The following is a 15397-nucleotide window of genomic DNA, read 5'->3' as shown; positions in this document are numbered from 1 at the left end:
GTAATGATAATATTTTAKATTCATTGCACAACAACTGAAATATTTCAGGTCTTTTATTGTTTTAATGCTGATGATTTTGGCAAACAGCTCATGAAAACCCAAAATCTGTCTCATAAAATGAGCATATGATGAAAAGGTTCTCTGAACGAGCCGTTAACCATCATCTGAATCAACAAAGTAACTCTAAACACCTGCAAAAGATTCCTGAGGCTTTTAAAAACTACCAGCCTGGTTCATTACTCAAAACCGCAACCATGGGTCAGACTGCTGACCTGACTGCTGTCCAGAAGGTCATCATTGACGCCCTCAAGCAAGAGGGTAAGACACAAAGACATTTCTGAACCAATAGGCTGATCCCAGAGTATCAAGGCTCCTCAGTGGGAAGGAAGAAGTGGCAGGAAAAGCTGCACAACGAGACGAGGTGACCGGACCCTGAGGAAGATGGTGGAGAAGGACCGATTCCAGACCTTGGAGGAAGCAGTGGACTGAGTCTGGAGTAGAAACATCCAGAGCCACCGTGCTCAGGCGTGTGCAGGAAATGGGCTACAGGTGCCACATTCCCCAGGTCAAAGGTCAAGCCACTGTTGAACCAGAAACAGCGGCAGAAGCGTCTGACCTGGGCTACAGAGAAGCAGCACTGGACTGTTGTTCAGTGGTCCAAAGTACTTTTTTCGGATGAAAGCAAATTTTGCATGTCATTCGGAAATCAAGGTGCCAGAGTCTGGAGGAAGACTGGGGAGAAGGAAATGCCAAAAGGCCAGAAGTCCAGTGTCCAGTACCCAGAGTCAGTGATGGTCTGGGGAGCCATGTCAGCTGCTGGTGTTGGTCCACTGGGTTTTATCAAGGGCAGGTCAATGCAGCAGCTATCAGGAGGTTTGGAGCACTTCATGCTTCCATCTGCTGAAAAGCTTTATGGAGATGAAGATTTCATTTTTCAGCACAACCTGCTCACAGAGCCAAAACCACTGGTATACTGACCATGATGCTACTGTTGGCCTGCCAACTCTCCTGACCTGAACCCCATAGAGAATCTGTGGGATGTTGTGAAGAGAAAGTTGAGAGACCAAGACCCAAAACTCTGGATGAGCTTAAGGCCATCGAAGCATCCTGGGCTCCATGACACCCAGCAGAGCCACAGGCTGATGGCCTCCATGCCACATTGAAGGCTGCAAAATGATTCCTGAGCAAGTATTGATGCAGAACTGAACATAATTATTTGAAGTTTGACTTTTTTGGTATTCAAACACTTTTCTTTTATTGGTCGGATGAAATATGCTAATTTTTTGAGGCAGGGATTTTGGGTTTTCATGAGCTGTTTGCCAAAATCAACAGTATTAAAACCATAAAAGACCTGAAATATTTCAGTTGTTGTGCAATGAATCTAAAATATGACAGTTTAATTTTTATCATTACATTATGGAAAATAATTAACTTTATCACAATATGCAAATTTTTTTAGAAGGACCTATATCAGGAGATTGAAGCAGTAATTTTCAGAACTCCAGCAGAAAAAAATATCCAAGCTTATTTCTTATTAAAATTACTTTCGATATTCTTACAGTAAAACTGTGCCTGTATTCTGCTAACATTGTGACTAAATTATTATTATCTGGCTGTGATATTCTGTCATACAACATGCAGAAGGGATGACTGAAATAAGACCTTTAAATTGTTTTGACATTTGTAATTTCTTTTTCCAAAAAGCAGAAAAAAAGATTAAAGGGGCAGTACGTAGTATGTGTTTTTCAGGCACACAGCCATTTTATAGAACAATCAACTATGTTACCTTCATTTGTTATAAAAATGCTACATATCAAATGGCTTGAAAGAAATTTTACTTCCTGATTCAATGTCTTGGGCCTGTCTCTTTATTAAGCTCCGCCTCCAGGAAGTCACCCAGCATGGCTCCTCTATTAACCCTTTAACGTTTTTACCAGTGTTGCTCTGAGCAGCAGCTCCTATAACGAGCTCAGCAGATGTTTGCTAATTGCTGCTGGCTAGTTTGAAGGAGCTGAGTGGAGGAGGAGCTTCGCCTGGAAGGCGGGGCTAGGTCCACCCAGGCGTTTCGCACAGCTTGCCATGGAGATTAAAAGATTTCTCAAACATGCATGAAAGAGTCAAAGCAAAAGTCCAGGTTTGTTTTTGACTGGGAATAACATAACTAATAACGAGGCCAGTCGTGATAAGCAGCAAGTTAATTATCACATGATAAATTGAAATGAGCTTAATTCTTATATGCATAATTCAAAGTTTTTCTCTCTACTAAAAACTGGATGCTTTGGTTTCAACCAGCTTTTTTTTGAAGGTCAGTTTTGTTTACAGAGACTTCATAATTCATTTTATTTGTTGTTTGGTTTATTTATTATGGATATTTAAAATGTCTTCCAGTTGTTAAATGTTCATTAGAATTTAAAGTCTATTGATCTATGAAAATGCGTTCTTACATTATTTTACTTTAAAATGGTCTCCAAACAACAATACTACCTTTGCTCTGGGACCATTCATTATCCAGCTAAATCTGTTATCGTAACAGGCCTAATTATAACATATAAAGCTAAAAAAAGTCATCTTAGCATAATACTCACTTGTGACTTTCTCCCGCTGAGTTGTGCTCCTGTTCTGGACCAACGCTGGCGGCTCAATTTTCCCGACCACAACCCGGCTCCTCTTCACCCGCTGCAGCTTTCCCGAGTCCTCGCTCTTGGTGGAATCGGCTCTCGAGAACTCCTCACTCTTCCTCTTCTTGCTTTTCACTGCCAACTGGACAGGGAACAGGTCTTCCTGAGCAGAACCAGCTGGAGACAAGTCCGACGAGCTGGCAGCGGGCAGAGCGTGAACTGGCGAAGAGGTGGCAGAGAACCGAGACAGCGCCGTGTCTGGAAGGGAAGACCTTTGATTGGGGCTGGAGGAGGTGAAATCCAGGAATTCATGTCCAGCATCACACTGTTCAGCTCCCGTCTCGGCGTCTATGATGGGAAGGCTTGGAGTTCCCGGACCGGAGTCGCTCTGGCTGCCACCGTCAGAGAGTTCAAGTGTTTTCTCCAGTAGCCGTCGGCGGGACTTCCTGACTTTCCTCTCTCCAGAACTGCCCGAATCCACAGACGCTTTGCCTTTGGTCACAGTGGCAGATGTGAACGAAAACTTCACTTTTTCCTTTTCTACAACCTTCTCTACTTTTGAAGCAATCTTTTTGCTGACGAAAAACGTGAGTCTCGGCTCGTGAGGCTGCGCGTCTCCGCTCTTAGATTCCAGAGAATCTGAAAACTCGCAGCTAGAACTCGTATTTCTTGGACTGGTGTCATGTCCGAGGTCGGAGTCTATCAGAACCAGAGCGTCCTTCAAAGATGGAAGAGAGGATCCGGATGAGTCGCCGTCAGGGGCAGGAAGTGGGCTGCCGGACTCAATTCGAGGCATGAGTTTCTTGAACATCTCCGGCGTACCGATCGGAGACAGAGTCCTGTCAAACAATTTAGTCAGTTCATTGTTTTTAGGGTGTTCTGTGACGCCATCAGGGCCAGAGTGGACGACCTTTGTAGTCGGGACAAGCAGAACGACGGGCGAGTTCTTCCTTTCTGGAGAAACGCTTCCCTGATCCGACAAGACAACAGACCGTCGACCCGGGTTCGACGTGTTCTTGCCCACTGGTTCCAAGCTGCGCTCTTGAAGCAGGTTTTCCTTCATGGCGCCGTTGCCCTTGTTGAGCGAAGCAAGCGGGCTGCGCAGCTTTTCCCGCTTATACTGCGACTGCCGCGACACCTGGAAGGTTTTGTTTCCTGCCATCTTCCGTGGACACGCCGTTCTTGTCAATGGGGTTTGTGTTTTTTCCATCCCCCTCTTGTGTTTGATCGAATCCCATAAGCTCTTCTGCAAGAACAAAAACAGAGTTAACATTGAAGAAAAGCTCCAGACAGTTCCACTTTTATTCTACTGCATCTTTGTTTACCTAATTTTTGTTCCTTTTAGCTAATTCAACAATAAGGAAAATGAATACGCTGCAAGTTTGCCTACAAATGTGCTTGTCTTCTAATAATGAGGGTTTGTTTGCTTGGTAACTCCACTTGAATATACAAGTTTTAAATTTTACCAAATCGCTAATGTTTGTCTGTGACGTATGTAAAGCGAGTTCAATGCTACGAGTCTTACCCCAATGGCCAAACAGAACAAAATGGTTATTAATCTTAATTCAATATTTGGAAGTGTGGCCAACACAAACTGAAGGTTTCTCACTTCCTCCGCTGCCATTGCTTAAGCTACAGAGTACAGAAAATAGACGACATCGTTCGCTGATTGGCTAAATAGAAATTCTCCCTGAGGGAATCCCAGTAAATGGGAGAAAGCTTGGAGTGTGCTGGCAATGGCCTATACAAAGGAAAAAAAACCGAACTGGATAGAAAATATCAGATTACACGTTTAAGTCTGTTTAAAAGCAGGTTCAGAAACAACGGTAGTGGTTAAAGAAACACGTTTATTTTTAAAGTTTTGTATTTAAGATGAGACGTAACCTTAAAGCACCTTGGTGTTTATTTCTACAGTTGTGAAGTTAGTGAGTCTCTGGCTTAAACAAATGGCTGATGAACAGGCTAATGCTATCATCTGAATCAGGTGTCAGGAGCAGAGATGCACCTGACACCTGCAGGGCAGTTTCAGTGTGCAGATACCTTTTTCTTTTTTGTCGTTTCTGCTCTCCCCAGCAGAACAGCCTGATGTTTAAGAACTCCATTCGCATTGAACGAGATCAACTCTCTGATGCCACCTTCTTCTGTTGGGGTCCAGCTTATTCTCAAGCTGAATGAGCTCAGAGGCTGCAAACACAAACACGGAGAGAAATTAGGAATTGTTCATGCATTGCAATCCCACAACTAAAATAATAGTGCTTCCGATGAAAATTTAGGTTTAAAAGTATATGTTCCAAGCTAGTGGCTTGTATATTGATAAAGTAAAACAGTTACCTGGACCGTAAAGATGTTCTGGTCCACAGAAAAACCTTTATTTGACGGGATCTTTTCGATTGTAACCTCCGCTTCTACATCCTCAATCGGGTTCTCAATTTGCAAAATAGCGGATTTCGAGGTGCCCAACTTTACAGAGCCGAAAGACACAAAAGGTGGCTTTGAAAACTGAATGAGACTCAAAACTGGAACGTCGTTCTCCTTATTAGTATCCATTTTCTTCCCCGGACTGATATCCAGAAGTCCCCGTTGTGCTAAAGTTACCGCTTCAGCCATTTTTTAAGACAATAAAAACGCGATTCGAAACAAACTACATGTTACGGAATTCTAATCAACGTTTTGTGCAAAGCAAATCCAGTTAGTACGTGTTCGGGTCTGAGACACGCCAGCTAACAAACGTTAAAGCACGGCGTTATTTCAAATTCTGCCGAAAGGAAAATCAGCCAATGGCAAGCGAGCTGCTTTTGCGCCATGCCCAATGAGGAGAGAGAATACAAGGACGCACTGTTGAGAACCAATCAGTGTCCGAATACATGTTTAAACAACCATAGTCCACGCCTACATTCAGAGATTAACAGTAAAAGATGAGGAGCCACTTGTATTATTTTTTCAACTCAACGCAAACGACTATTTTCCTGTTTGTTTTAAATACTTATTATCCAAGACAAATGCAGTTGTAATCATTAGTACATGTGTTTAAATGCATACATTTTTCTGACGAGCACAGTGATTTTATAAAAAAGAATATCTATCTTACTTGCTAATCCCAAATTTTAAAATACGTGTCACATGCTATTTTTCACAATCTTTGTCCTAATTCGAAACCTGTCATTGCACAAGCCAATTTAGTCGTTTAAAATTGAATTAAATAAGTATCACCTTAAGTTTATCTCCGTCTAAATTGGTACGAATGATTCAGTTGCATAAAGGGAAGGATTTCTCGTTGGAGAAGCGCCCACTCATCTGGCTCAATAGCTCGCCGTGATCGTATAGTGGTTAGTACTCTGCGTTGTGGCCGCAGCAACCCCGGTTCGAATCCGGGTCACGGCAGGAAATGCTGGTCATTTTTTTGTGTTGAGATCCGATTTAAAACATGTTTGAAGGAAGGTAATCATTGTATTTACAATGAAACTTTGCTACTGCCGATCTCCCTAAGTAAGTATGAATACAGTGTATGCACACTAAATGAATATATTATGAAGGAGTGGAACTATTGCAAAAATATTGACTTAAACTTCTCAATATTTTGAGACACCACTTTAATAAAATATGAAAAGTGACATACGATTGTAATACATCCTCTTATATTATAAACACCATAAATAAAATTAATTACAACTAAATGCTTTCAAAGGTGACCCCATAAGTAAATATCTCTGTATATGATATTTACTCATCTCATTTTACTGGAGATTTATTTGCTGGAGAACTCCAACAAGCAAACGACACAATGTTTGATAGAATTTAAATTATTATTGTTTTTGCAAAGATTCTTTTACGTGAATTAGTGATATATATAAAAATACATAAAGCTTAGAACATATAAAATACTAACAAAATAAATGTATATCAAGAAAAATAACAGCAGTTAGAAGGGGAGATTTAGTAGTATATTACATSGTATTTGTTATTTGGTTGGTAATTGGAGCTGGTTTGACTGCTGTTTTCTAGATAATAAAATAATTTATACCACCAAATGTTATCATTTTAAAGTGCAACATATTTAAAACAATCTTTAAACAAGGTTTTTATATGCAAGATAAATATGGAGGTAAGTAAAGTTCTACAAAATAAAATCCAACTCATTACATTTAATTACTGTCAATAAATGCCTATTGTTACAAYRAAAAGCAGGCATAATTRTCTATTAATCACCTGTTTTGTGAAACTTATGMTGATTGGAAGACGTTTTTGTGGATCTTTTTAKGGATARTCTCCTTTTTTCCCYTTTTCCAGCTTCCGGAAGCGAAGGCGTGTCACGTGATTCRAGGGCTGTCCAATCAGCTGCCAGAAGCGGACGGCTCGTAATTTTGAACAGACAGCGAGCGATGAGTGCTGCAGCTAATTAGCTAGTAGCAAAACATCGACATATTTCTCCAAAGAATGGACGTTACGCTGTTTCTCTACTCTGGATGAGGTGGAAACAACTCCGTGTTGTTATTATTAAACATGGACACTCATATTATCACTCCTGGACCCTATCGAGCTACAAAATTGGTGAGTTTTTGTTGTTTATAGAGCAGAATCGCTAACTATTTTATTAACGGAAAAGTTTAGGGTGTTTTCGTTTCAGATATACAGTAACAGTTGCGTAGACCTCTTTGATAAACTAATATTAATAAAAAAAATTAAACTTGTAAAACGACGCTTGTTTCTTTTACTTTTACTCAAAAACATTCATTGACTTTAAAACCAGCGCTTCTCAGCAGCTATTCAGGAGTAAAATCAAATACTTTAGCACTTAGCTTATTAAATGCTTATCTTAGCTTATTAAATGCTTATCATGCCTGGTTTACTTTGTACATTTTAATTTACTTAAGTTTCAAGTTTTCTTGATTAAAACATGCTAGGATGTTTCATAATACAGTGTTTAAATGCATTTAAAGAAAAAAAACGTTTTCTTTATTGTTTCAAAGTGGGAACATTCAGGTACGTTAGCAGCAAATTGAAGCATGAAAATACACACAAAGTAAAAAGAATTCTGTATATTACGTGCAAATTTAGCATAGGAAAAATAATACTGTGCAACTACATTTAATTTTGATGTATTTGATTAGGACAGTGCATATTAATCAACATTACCACAATTCATGGCGTTGTAAATGTGCAGGAATTACACAATAGCTACATTTTATTCTGTGTCCTAAGACAAGRGAGCAGGAAAAAACACCTCACTATGCAATCCACAGGACAGTACTCATAGTTCTATTAAAGGAAATAACCAACAGACAATAATAGTTACCATTTTTCTTCGCATTTCTCAGGTGCACAGTGTTCAGTCAACATTTTTGCTTGTGCCTGTGGATCAAAATAACTATAATACTTATTGTGTTTGACTATTTTTGCATCAGAAGAATCGTTGCTATTCTGGTTTCTGTCTTTTTAAAGATTGGTAATTGAAAACTGCAATCGGTGCCTTTATCTGTCTGTGTTTTTCTTTCAGTGGAATGAGGTGACGCGTTTGTTTCGGGCCGGCATGCCCGTCAGGAAGCACCGGCAGAACTTCAGGCACCATGCTTCCTGCTTCACGGCCGCCGCCGCCGTGGACTGGCTGCACCAGCTGCTCCAGAGCAACAGCAACTTCGGCCCCGAAGTCACCAGGCAGCAAACCGTTCAGCTGCTCAAGAAGTTCCTGAAGAACCATGTGATCGAAGACGTGAAGGGCCGCTGGGGAACGGAGGACCTGGAGGACAACCACATGCTCTTCAGGTGACTTTATTGTCATGTTTTAAAAACATATGTGACCTAAACTGGGATTTAATCAAAGTTAAGTTGTTCATGTGTGATTTTCCAGATTCCCGTCTACTTCTCCTCTGAAACCGATCCCGTGTCCAGCTCCGGCGYCAGGCTGCAGGTCCATAAAGAAGCGRCCGTCRCTCCGGGACCGGGAAGGTTTCTTCAGACTGAGGAGCCTGAGGAACCAGGAGAAAGACTCCATGGTTAGGATGTTTATATGAACTGAATAAAAAAACACACACACACGTTTTTATTCTCACCGTCTGAAGTCAAATCAGACCAAACTTTTCTTGTTTTACGTCAGTTAGAATCACTAAAAATTAATTCTGTTTGTTAAAGGCCAAAAACTTTGGCAAGAATTTTTCTCTTTATTTAAAAGTTGATCCCGACCCCACTAAGGGACAAGGGTGTAAAGAAAATGGATGGATTTAAAAGTTGMCATACATTTGGTCAGTATCAGGGATAACTGTGTTTTAACATGAATAACTCCAGGTCGGACCTTTTGGGTTTGGTTCCACAAACGTCTCACAATAGTTTGCTGAAGTTCTGACCCGTTCGTCCTGACAGAACCGAACCGGTCCATTTGGTCGTCCGCCTCGTTCGCCTTCACACGTATTTTCAGATCTTCCCACAGACTGAGATCAAATAAGCTGTTGACCTAATCCTGATGCAAAAACTTTCTTTCAAAGAAGGTGTCTTTAGTTTTTTTCTAAATTAATTTATTTTTGTATTTTCAATTTGCGCAATTATATGGTCAATAGAATAAATTGCCCCAGACGTTTTTGCGATTAACGAAAATATTGTTTATCGCAATAACTTTTTGAACTATCTAACAAAACAACAAATAAAAGTTATGAAGTCTCTAAGTCTCTGTAAACAAAACTTGTCCTTCAAACTAAGAAAAGCACCAGAATGAAGGTTTTTGTCCTCTAGTTTTGGTAGAAAACAGTCCGACAGCCTGAGCAGCATAACTACAGGGATATAAATACTTTATTCCAACTTGTTTTTAGGAGAACATGGATCCTGCACTCCAAACGCCACGAGACAAATCAAATMCGTCGGCAGAAGAGCAGCAGCACCAGAGACGAGAGCTGACGCTGGAGGATGAGCAGGAAATCTGGAGAGACGTCACTCTGACGCAGTAAAAACACAAACACTGAACAGCCAGACTCACAGACGTAATGTTGCATCAGAGCGCAGAAATCCAAATTATCATGAGATGGAAAAGTTTGTTGTGTTTCTCCAGCCTGCACAGGATTCTGGGCGTCTCTTCTCTGGATGAGGTTTTGGACCAGCGGCACGTAAACCCTCAGAACATCATCCACAACATGACCAACGTCAACAAACACGGAGTCGTCACGCTGGAGGACAAGAGCAGTGAGTGATGGACTGCACCCAGATCATTATTCACATATCTAGAGTCAAAGAAACAAYTAACAAATTATTAAAATAATCATCAACTAATTTAGTAATCGATTAATCATTATCCGGAGTATACAGATTCAAAAAAGACCTTTGCTGAGAGAACATTTCACTCAGAGCAGTAATTAAACCCAMACTGCATTATAAATATAATACAGTTTATTTCTGTCATAAATGTTGCATTTATGATTAAAAAACTTTTGTCTGTAAATATGCTCTACTCTGAGCTTCTCAGGTTGTAGTTTTAATTTTACCTGGTTTAAATACTGCTGAAAAAAATAATAAAAGTTCTCCTATTAAGGAAACGGAGCAGTAGTGAATTCCTTGGTCAGTCTAACCTGTTTTTCTTTMCAGATGATCTTCCTCATTGGGTTTTATCTGCCATGAAGAGCCTGGCGAACTGTAAGTTCAACAGATTATTACTCAGAAAACACTTCACATTACATCCTCATAATCCCAGTTTTCAGGAAATGYGAGTTTAGGAAACGGTTTACTGTAGAAGTACAGCAGTGCATTATGGGTACAGAGGGCGRAAAGCTGCTCGCTAACGATGATTAGCATTGGCTTTAGCTGACAAGTTTGAACGTAACACGCCAAGTATTAAATGTATTAAAAGGAGGCAGTGCTTTGCTAATAATGGTCAACACTACAACAACTAGATAACACGGTCAGGAAAAAGTTTTAATAAAGTGAAAAAAATAGCGAGGGAGAGAGAAGTAGGTCAGTTATGCTAGCTTAACGTGGACAGCAGTAACGCTGTGTTGTCTGCGTGTCGCGTAGCCGACAGAGGGCGAGAAAAAAGAGTGGTTTTGAGTTGCTCTTCAATGGTTTTTATGCTTTAWTTTTTCCTTTTGTTGTGGAGCATAGCCTTAAATCAACAACTACAAATCCAGGTTTTATTTAGTTGAAGGAATTGTCCTACCGTTTTAATGATGTAAAGCCCCCCGGAAAACGTCCCAGTTAAACGACGTTTAACTAAAGTTCTACGGGGTTTAGAGTCCCAGTTGACGGAGTTTCAACTAAAAACCTAGAGGTTGCAGTCCTTGTCAAACTGTGTTTTTGACTAAAGTCCCAGAGGGTTAGAATCCCAGTTAAACGACGTTTAACTAAAGTTCTACGGGGTTTAGAGTCCCAGTTGACGGAGTTTCAACTAAAAACCTAGAGGTTGGAGTCCTTGTCAAACTGTGTTTTTGACTAAAGTCCCTGAGGGTTAGAGTCCCTGTTAAACGACGTTTAACTAAAGTTCTACGGGGTTTAGAGTCCCAGTTGACGGAGTTTCAACTAAAAACCTAGAGGTTGGAGTCCTTGTCAAACAGTGTTTTTGACTAAAGTCCCAGAGGGTTAGAATCCCAGTTTAAACGACGTTTAACTGAAGTTCTAAAGGGGTGCGGGTTTTAATGGTTTTTTTTTTTTAATCTCTTTCTCACTGTTTAATGTCACATGCTGTTTTTATTTTAATTATGTAAAGCACTTTGAAATGCCTTGCTGCTGAAATGTGCTATACAAATAAAATTTGATTGATTAATTGATACCGCGACAGCGCAGCTATCGCTAGCACAAGCCCTCCAGCGTTGTGCGCATGCGCAAAGTTTCCGGACGTTAACAATAACACGCAAGGTGTTCACGTTGTTGTTTTTTTCCGGGACACATCTCCAAACAAAAATAGTAATTTCTAATCTTGACAGCGTAGGTGTAACAAACCTAAACCAGCCGATGACGATGTTCTTTCTGTTCATCCGCAGGGCCGAAGTACGACAGCGACCAGCCGTCCTACCCCGGCTTTGAACGAGACGTCTTCAAAACGGTGTCTGATTACTTCTACAGCCTCCCTCAGCCGCTGCTCACGTACGAACTGTACGAACTGTTCATCAACGTTCTGGGTAGGCAACGTTTTTCCTCCTGACCCGCTCAGCTGTTGGGGAATCCCACCGACCAGTCCTGCTGATGTGACTCTAACAGCGTCTCTGACTGCTAACAGAGGTCTTGGTTGTTGTTGTTGTTGTTGTTGTTGTTGTTTTTTCTGTGTTGTTGTCTGTAGCTGCGTTTCCATTAACCAGAGAATTGCGCCAATTGAAATCACTAAAATTAAATCACTTGATATAAACACGCCAGTTGATGTTTTTTGATGTAAAAAGTTGTAGCGCTAGGATGCGTTTTTTTTTTTTGGTCTGACTAGTCAGGGATGTCACTTCTGCTAGAAACTCCAAATAAGATGACAGGAAGTATGAACATGATGATTATTTTTCTTTTTGTGGACAATCTGCAGCTCACTGCATCCACAGTTTATAAAAAGTTGAGTGTTATTCCAAYGTGTTGAAATCATACACTGCAAAAAAACAATCTTTCCAAGTATGTTTGGTCTAGTTTCTAGTGCAGATTTCTTCGTTTTGTCATGTTTCAGGTGTGCTAACGTACAAGTGACTTTTTCAGAGCTTGTTTTAGTTCAATAACTCCTTAATGATAAGAAAGTACTATAGATAAATTCACTTGTAACAAGATATTTTCCCCATGTTCTAAGTGAAATAATCTGCCATCAGTAGATTTTTATCAATATTAAAGAATTATTTACTTAAATAATAAATCTTGCGGGTGGAAATGATTCAGTCCTCTTTAATTTATTGTGTGATTTATTGCTTATAGCGACAGACTTGCGTGTAATTTTAAGTAACTTTCTTATTTAATAGAAACATCGTAATCACAAAATAGATTTTTTTTGACAGTAATGGAATATCAATAAAGATTTGCATAAATTTATAATGGAAACGCAGCTACTGATGTAAAAGTGTGAATTAACTGCACCCTTTCCCTTCCCTTTCACTCTCTGCTTGCGCTGACCTCTGACCTTTCACCCCGTTCCTGTGCTGCTTGCCTCTCTGCCTGCGTCCCTGTTTGCATCTGCTTTCAGTGTTGTGTGGATATGTCGCAGCGCCCCCTACGCTCCAGCGTGGGAAGCGAAAGAGTTCGGAGCTGCCGTCTGTTGTGCCGGCCAAGTCGTCGTTTCGCTCCACGGAGTGCCTCCTCCTGTCGCTGCTCAGGCAGGGCTCGTGCGACGAGGCCGAGTCGCCCATGAGGGCCGTCCTCAGCGGGACGCTCCAGTCACGCAAGGAATCGGGCAGCGTTGGCGCCGGCGGCACGAATCTGAAAATGGTTAGGCTTCGCACAAGAAGCTGCTCCCTGGAAACCATCCTGGATCGTTCTCCTCCTCTGCGCGGCCTGCAGCCGTTTCCATCCAGCGACGAAAATCCCGTTTTCCCACCTCAGGACGGGCCCTTGAACACAACGTTTACGACCAAATCGGACAGTTTCGTTCGCGAAAACGCAGCAGGCGTTGTAACCAGGAGCTCCGCTGGTTCCAGGATTAGACGGTTAGACGGTCAGGCGTCGGCGCGGCCTCACAGCGCCAGCAGCTGCCTGGACATCGTCATGGAAACCAAAGAAGAAGAACATGGAGGGACGAAGTGGTCCAGCTGCCTCAACGTGAACCAGTATCCTCCGTCTTCCTCCCAACAGCTTCTCTTTCTCCCAACCAAAGCTCAAGGTAGGGGGGGGGCATTCATCGCATCGTTCGTCAACCATAGTGATAAAATAATCAAAATACACATTTTTAAAATTCATTATTGTCACGACGAGGCCTGTCACAATAAATAATTTACCTGGATGATAAATTCTGCTAAATGTTATTGCAATAAACAATAATGTTGTTTTTGAGATCATGTTTAAGTAACATAACAGCATAAATACATTCTCAGAAATCAATAAATGTTCAATCCTAATGATTATTTAATGCTGAAACAGAAAGACTCTTTAAATGTTCAAAATAAATAATCAAAACAACAAATAAAATCAATTATAAAGTCTCTCTAAACAAAATTGTTCTTTTTAAAAAAGGGACTAGTCAGACCAAAACACCAAACTGAAAACTTTTTCATGCAAATTTTGTAGAATGAAAGAGAAACAATAAATCATGCTAATGGAAATTATTGATCTCGTTTTAATTTATCGTGTCATTAATTGGCTTATTGTTTATTACGACAGGTCTAGTCATGATCATTTCCAGTAAATGACGTTTAACTGGAACTTTCTATGTTGGTTTTGTCATTTTTTCCTCCACTGATTTTTCATTGAGAGCATTAATAAAAATCAATACATTTGAAAATATGATTAAATGCAGTTACTGATTAGTGACACAAAATCACACCAATCAGTTATGTAAAACAGATTTAATAAATCATTCCTGCCGTTATCTCAGTAGCATCGTGATAAAAGTTATCGCCCGCCCCTAGCTCACGCCTCCAGTACCTCTAACCTTTGGGCGCTCCCGGCGCCCGCCGCCCGCCGATGCCTCAGCTCGCTGGACGTGTCCAAGCCGCCGCCGCAGCCGCATCGGTCTGCGTCGCATCTCAATCTGCCCGTCTGCGTGGCTGCCAGACACTTCCAGCTCCCCCAACCCAAACCTGAGCACAGTAAGACCGTCTCCCGCCTGCATGTGTGTGTCGACGCCAGATCCGACCTCTACTAATGTCTTCCAAACAACTTTTTCCTTAAATGAATTCAAAAGCAGCCGCTAACGTGTCTGTCTAAATGCAGTGTGGATGGTTTGTGCTGCTTCTGTTTTATCTGCATGTTTTGAACGGCTAATGCCTCTTAGCTTCACCTAACACTCTTGTCAACTTTATTTGTGCAGAAAATTTCAGCAACAAGGCAGTTTGACCTGCTTTACATCCTAAAACCATGATTCAGTTACCAATTATGTCAAATTTACATCTGATATGTTGGTCAATGTTCCATTTATTTTGGTTCAAAAGCAACTCTACTATAAAAACACCAAACCTTACCAGCTGTTTGTTTAGTTTCTTGTTCTTAGTTTTGTCTCATTTCAAGCTTTCTAACTTACAAGGTAAGATAATTTTATTTATGTTGCACATTTTCAGCAACAACTCAAAGTGCTTTACATAAACTAAAGGAAACACAAAATAACAAACTAAAGAGCAAAAAAAAAAATCTAATGTTGATCCATATAAATGGCTTTTCATCAATATATGAGCTTGTTTAAAGTCGACATTGTTAAAATATTTTCTTAAAAAGGTTCTAAGGTTCTATTGGGAGATTATTTCCATTATAAAACGGTAAAAACTGAAGTGATTTTCTTATTTTGGGCCTGGAGGAAATCCATACTTTTCCATTTTTGCTTCTTGAATCTTGCCCAGCTCACTCTGCATCATAGTTGTAGTTTATTAATATCACCATCTATTCATTTGTCYAATATRAATGCAGTGAATAGATGTGATTCATATTATAGCCCAGTTTCGCCTCCCTGCCGTCTSTGATGGTGATTTTCTCCTTGCAGGCGTTCTCCAGCCGCAGTGCGAGCGCGTCGCCATCGAGGCGCTGCAGCTCTGCACGCTGCTCCTCCCGCCGGCGTCCCGCAGGAAGCTGCAGCTCCTCATGAGGATGGCGTCCCGCATCAGCCAGAACGTGGACATGCCGCGCCTCCACCCGGCCATCGGCACCCGGACGCTGGTGAGCGGCGAATGGACGACGTGTTTTCCAAACGCCGCAGATGTTCAATT

The 15397-nt window shown here is 40.9% G+C and overlaps 2 protein-coding genes and 1 non-coding gene across 4 annotated transcripts in view; 2 read left to right on the top strand and 1 right to left on the bottom strand.

Annotated features, from left to right (window-relative positions):
- aspm (assembly factor for spindle microtubules) overlaps window positions 1-5392 on the bottom strand; it is a 30911-nt gene extending 25519 nt beyond the window's left edge. Inside the window, exons 1-3 of one of the 2 annotated variants that reach the window (XM_008406312.2) lie at window positions 4950-5392; window positions 4659-4802; window positions 2586-3864 (exon numbers count right to left, since the gene is read on the bottom strand). In XM_008406312.2, coding sequence (XP_008404534.1) covers window positions 2586-3864; window positions 4659-4802; window positions 4950-5225 — 1699 coding nt within the window. In that variant the 5' untranslated portion in view covers window positions 5226-5392. The remainder of the gene's footprint in view (window positions 1-2585; window positions 3865-4658; window positions 4803-4949) is intronic. The other variant, XM_008406310.2, reaches the window with a different exon arrangement.
- Window positions 5393-5792: 400 nt separating this feature from the next.
- Window positions 5793-15397, top strand: part of LOC103463234 (DEP domain-containing protein 1A-like) — a 12733-nt gene continuing 3128 nt past the window's right edge. The window contains exons 1-11 of the mRNA XM_017304242.1: window positions 5793-6104; window positions 6906-7166; window positions 8113-8378; window positions 8464-8608; window positions 9416-9546; window positions 9652-9782; window positions 10182-10229; window positions 11570-11707; window positions 12733-13365; window positions 14111-14290; window positions 15175-15392. Of these exons, the coding sequence (XP_017159731.1) occupies window positions 7119-7166; window positions 8113-8378; window positions 8464-8608; window positions 9416-9546; window positions 9652-9782; window positions 10182-10229; window positions 11570-11707; window positions 12733-13365; window positions 14111-14290; window positions 15175-15392 (1938 nt within the window). The 5' untranslated portion in view covers window positions 5793-6104; window positions 6906-7118. The remainder of the gene's footprint in view (window positions 6105-6905; window positions 7167-8112; window positions 8379-8463; window positions 8609-9415; window positions 9547-9651; window positions 9783-10181; window positions 10230-11569; window positions 11708-12732; window positions 13366-14110; window positions 14291-15174; window positions 15393-15397) is intronic.
- trnah-gug (transfer RNA histidin (anticodon GUG)) lies at window positions 5928-5999 on the top strand. The gene has a single exon. It is a non-coding gene; the product is annotated as a tRNA-His (tRNA).

Source organism: Poecilia reticulata, linkage group LG4 (assembly GCF_000633615.1).
Source record: "Poecilia reticulata strain Guanapo linkage group LG4, Guppy_female_1.0+MT, whole genome shotgun sequence".
Lineage (NCBI taxonomy): Eukaryota > Metazoa > Chordata > Actinopteri > Cyprinodontiformes > Poeciliidae > Poecilia > Poecilia reticulata.
The sequence above is the reverse complement of the archived record's forward strand: the minus strand, read 5'-3'. Positions and strand labels throughout refer to the sequence as shown.